This window comes from Sinocyclocheilus anshuiensis, unplaced genomic scaffold, assembly GCF_001515605.1.
Source record: "Sinocyclocheilus anshuiensis isolate Anshui unplaced genomic scaffold, SAMN03320099.WGS_v1.1 scaffold1222, whole genome shotgun sequence".
In the NCBI taxonomy this organism is placed as follows: Eukaryota; Metazoa; Chordata; class Actinopteri; order Cypriniformes; family Cyprinidae; genus Sinocyclocheilus; species Sinocyclocheilus anshuiensis.
In genome coordinates, this window is record NW_015555818.1 from 312,486 (window position 1) to 317,649 (window position 5,164).

At 32.6% G+C, this 5,164-nt stretch overlaps 1 protein-coding gene across 9 annotated transcripts in view; it reads right to left on the reverse strand.

The window, feature by feature from the left end:
* Nucleotides 1-5,164, reverse strand: part of LOC107675223 (probable serine/threonine-protein kinase kinX) — a 42,792-nt gene that overhangs the window by 12,045 nt on the left and 25,583 nt on the right. For 4 of the 9 annotated variants that reach the window (XM_016469495.1, XM_016469493.1, XM_016469496.1 and 1 more), the window contains exons 9-12: nucleotides 4,346-4,405; nucleotides 2,440-2,535; nucleotides 1,578-1,604; nucleotides 751-777 (exon numbers count right to left, since the gene is read on the reverse strand). In XM_016469495.1, the coding sequence (XP_016324981.1) occupies nucleotides 751-777; nucleotides 1,578-1,604; nucleotides 2,440-2,535; nucleotides 4,346-4,405 (210 nt within the window). The remainder of the gene's footprint in view (nucleotides 1-750; nucleotides 778-1,577; nucleotides 1,605-2,439; nucleotides 2,536-4,345; nucleotides 4,406-5,164) is intronic. The other 5 variants (XM_016469492.1, XM_016469498.1, XM_016469497.1 and 2 more) reach the window with 5 other exon arrangements.

Genomic DNA, 5,164 nt, shown 5'->3' on the forward strand with positions numbered 1-5,164 from the left:
GCAGGCACACATTGTGCTTGTTCTTTTGTACCTTTCTTTGCTTTCTCTAGTCTTGTTCTTACTGGAGACTCTTTTTCTGATGAGCAAATATTAGTGATGAGGTGAATTTCAGTACAATATTCAACAAAAAACAATAACTGATGTAAAGAGGGCTATTGCACCTTTTCTCTGTTTAAGCAGGGGTTCCCTTCTCTTAGTCTCAGCTTCTGGAGAGGGAAAACACAATAAACAATGTAAAATTAGCTTCCAGATAAAAACACGTATGATTATCTCCAAATTTGTTGGCAGAAATTTGCTCAGCTGAAAATTAATTTTCAAACTTTACAGTGTTTGCTGGCATAATGAGAACATTGTGTCAAATGCACCATAAAGGACGTTTAATTGGAAACTTATATTTTTAATTTTTATTAACTGTGGAAATAAACAAATTTAATTTGAATTTAGGAATAAATTAATTTCCTAAAGTGAAAAATTGGCATGAAATGTCCCATAATGCTGTTGGCTCACAATGCTCTTATATATATATATATATATATATATATATATATATATATATATTACATTATTAATTAGAGTTATTTAACCATCTTTTAAAGCACATAAATACACTTTATCAATAGATTAGTCTACTGCTTCTAGTTTTGCACAGGCTTGTTGAGCTGTACTGCTAAAGCAAGCAGTTTGCTGTAGATATTGGCAGTTGCCTTGAGCTAAACCAGCTTTAATCAAACAAAACAATGCATCACATACTCTTGTGCTCAAGGGTGACTCTTTTAGCTGTGAAATGAAAAACATGAACAAAGACTTGAATCAGACAAAACTGCTTTGTTTAGAGAGAGTTGAAAACTGTCTGCAGTAACAGGTCACTTCATGATGACTAAATCACTGAAAGCTTACTGTACACTGATGAGAAAAGTCTTTGCTAGATCTATACACAATTGATGTTGCAATATATTATACTGCTCTACAAATTAGCACATTAAAGCAGAAATACACCTAATGTCCTAAAGTATTCCTAAGAGTCAGGGTTTTGGTGTAAAAAAAAAAAAAATAAAAAAAAAAATAAATAAATAAAGATATACAGATATGCACCAGGGGGAACTATTGTGTATGTCAAAGCTATTGGAAGTAAGAAAAAAATGCAGATTACTGTTTTATTATAGGTCATAGATGAGATCATATACTTTTCATTCATGTAAAATTAAGCTTCCAAAGCTATAGATAAACAAAAATAGACAAACTAACAGGCCATAAAATACAAGTTACTTGTTATTGACTTATGTTTATAGAACTGTTGTATAAAAATCTGTGGTCTCATGCCTATGATTAAATTATGTCTAAATATGTAGGTCATTACTGAAAAAGCTATTTTACTTAAACTATTTAAATGTATTGTTTATACACTATATACACTATAATGCCCAAGCATAATCCATGATACTCAAAGAAAACATACTTAAAGTTTTTTGTTTAAGTATCTATTATTAACTTCTTGTAATTGTAAATAAATAAATAAAATGAAAATGAACAGAAATAATTATTAGCTACAATAAAAGTCTTTTATTGAATAAACACACCTCTTTTCTTTACTTTATCAGGTTCAGCTGGAAGAAAAAAGGAGAAAAGGGACAATGAGTGACAATTAATGCAGCACTTTAATTCTTAATTCCACTAGATGGCGACTGTGAGTGAACACGTTTGTCTGCATAATATTAGAAATCTCTATACAACAATACAAACCACCAAACATTGCTTTGCTGAGCTCATTAGTGGCCAAAGTTTTGTCTAGCAATTTCAGACATGTTTAGGGAGAGAAACAAAAATTAATCTCGAAGCACAGCTTGTTTTTGATATTCTGTTCTGTAAGCACAACCAAGTTAAATTGTAAAATGAATAATATTTAGTAGAAAGCAGAATGATATGAGATTAGAGTAAGGAGTAAGTGTCAGTAAGAGAGCAAATATTTATGAATTTCTGCTGATACAGAAATTACCCATATGGTCCATAATTCATGCTGTATGCACAATTTATAGTCCTTTGTGTTTATGTGTGTGTGTGTGTGTGCGCGTGCATATGTTGTCTTCATAAAATTATAGTACATCCACCTTTTCATTCACTTCTATACCACTTATGCAAATCTGTTTTTAGGTACACATCATTCGCCAATCCATGATTATATTTTTAGCATGCACTTTATTGCATGTGCAAAATACAAAATACCTCTCGGTCAGTTGTTTTTTTTTATGAAAAGCTCATAATATTTGTTAGAATAGATACCACAAAGATACCGGCATGTCTCTCTAGATCTATGATTTATCCATGAGACATGGCCAGTGTGAATGGCTCTGTTATGCAGAAAACTGAAAATATGCCCAGGCACTTTTATTATATTTTAAAACAACATGCATGATATTGACCTTGCAAGTCAATACCAAATACCTTTTTCTTCCTTTGGTTTAGTGTCTTGGGCTTTTTGAGGCTCTTTATGTATTACTGAATGCATACAAGGACAGGTAGAGGGCTCTTTTTGTTTGTCTGGACACAAACAAATGCAAAATAGTGAGTGTCATTATAGACTACAGTGATTAATTTCATTTCTTGCCTATTTTAGCCATCTCATATGAAACATCGGCTCTGACGTTGTGTGTTTTTTGCTGGCACACTCAGGCTTACTTGTCAACACCACAATCAAATCAATTGTAAAAAATCTATTATGATGTACATGAACAAAAAATGATGAAAGTGTTCAAAAAAAGACAGACTAATGAGAGGTGTATTAGATTAGCCTTGTTTAAATCAACACAGGATGATAAAGATCGCATTGGCAGCCAAACACGGAGATAAATGTCTTCTACAGCTTAATATATTGATGTCATCATCATTAAAACCCATAATGTGCTTATGACATCAGAGGCCAATGGCAGATTTTATGTCCATAAATCAAAATGTTATTACCGAAATTAATTTTTAAAGTGGTGGTAGTAAATCACAGGATACAAATATGACACCTTCATTATAAGTTTGGATAGCATACATTTGTCAGAATTAATGTGACAATTTTTGATTAAATGCCACCCCATCAGTAAAGAGATTGGATTATTGTAACAAAAAGGAAGCCAGCTAAAAATAAAAACAGGTTGACAACCTCGCCAACAAACGGAGATTAACAATAATGACATATCGGAGGATACTGGCTGAGAAGCAGGGAAATGTTTTTAGCGGCTGCAAGAATTCCAAGAAGTCTCTTTGAATATTAATTATACTGAAATTCAAAAAGCTGGTTTTGATTGTGTTGCTTACATGCTCGCGGGGAATTACAGGGAGGTGTCATTCAAAATGCCTTTAACCTAAAATGCTAATGCCTTTTTTGATATCAGTCAACCCTGTAGCCGAGTACATGATCTGTGTTATTAAAACAGCATGCATTCTTCCTTCCTTCCTTCCTCTGTTTTCTCACTGACCTTTGGTGCAGAAGTTTATTAGCTAATAAAACGTATTTACTCTTTTCTGATTAAGATCAGCAGGGGCACTGAAAGCTGTAAGATAGGATATTATCACTATGACTTTGATTTGCCATTGAAACTTCATATATTTAATTTGTGCAGATTTCTGTATGAAATGACATCAGGATAAATTCACTAAACAGTTGTGCTGCTTTTGCGCATTAAACTACAATCACAATCCAGTGTAGCTAGACACTATCTGCGTTGGTATAGCGCTGCTCAATGTGTATTTAAAGTCACTGTCACTAATTTCTGAAGGAAATTAATAAAATTAAAATAAAATAATAAAATAAAATTAAGCAACACTATACACACTATAATTGTGTACTGACACTCTTCTCTTTTTAAAAATACAATAAAAAATTAAATAAAAGAAAAACTTAAATATAAAATAAAATGGTTCTCTATTTAGAGACAATAGCAGCACTTACACTGTAATTGTGTATGGTTCTAAAATAAAATAAAATAAAATAAAAATAATTAAATTAAATTTTCTCTACTTGGGGACAACAGTAGCACTTACACTGTAATTGTGTACTGACCTTTTAAATAAAATAAAATCCAATCAAAATAATAAAATAAAATTCAATTAAAACTTCTCTACTTGGGGACAATAGTAGCACTTACACTGTAATTGTGTACTGAGCTTTTAAATAAAACAAAACAAAACAAAAACAAAACAAAATAAAATAACATTTTCTCTATTTGGGGACAAAAGTAGCGCTTGCACTGTTACTGTGTACCGACCTTTTAAATCAAAATGAAAAAAAAAAAATAAAATAAATAAATATAATAAGTTACTCTATTTAGAAACAATAGCTGCACTGTAATTACATACTGACCTTCTTTTTCAGCCTCTGCCACAGGTTTCTCTGCTTCTTTTTCTTTCACTTCCTCGGCTGCTGGTGTTTTAAGAAATAAAGCAAACAAAACAAAAGGTGATTGTTTCAGGCCCAGAAAGAAAATAGAAAGACAAAAGACACAGACATGTACTTGCTTACACACACACACAGACACATCCACACAATGCCAACTTTGATGTTCAGATCTTTTTTGTACTTTGTTTGTGCTTTCTGTGCAGACTGTTCAACCCCATGGGTCAAAATGGATCTCTTCAAGTCCCACAATTTTGCTCTCTCTCCCCTAACAACAGGCTTCTTTCTCTCAGCAGGGATTTATTCTATTGCGTGCAACATATCTAATGATGTTCTTGATAGAGGAATGACAGAGTATCTGCTGTTTGCCTGCAGGCAGGGCCGAGATTCTCATTTTTCTAGCCTGCTCTCTGCAGTAAATGGAATGGGGTGATGTTATTGCTGTAATTTTCTGTGGAGCACAACATTTTAAGAACTAAAGTATAAAGTAGTAAAGTCAAAAACAAGTCAAATCTATTTGAGTTAACCTTGTCAATAAAACAGATCAGCAGGACAAAACCCTGTGATATTTTTGGACATGAAACAGTTGGAAAAAGACTCCAGAATATTCCTTGATGATGGAGCCAAAGCAAGCACACACACTGCATTATGGACATTTTACAATTAGACTGTATTGCTGGCATTTATTTACTGAATAACACTGAATTATACACTTTTAATACACTTTAATAAAATAAAATAAACACACACACACACACACACACACACGCACGCACGCACGCACGC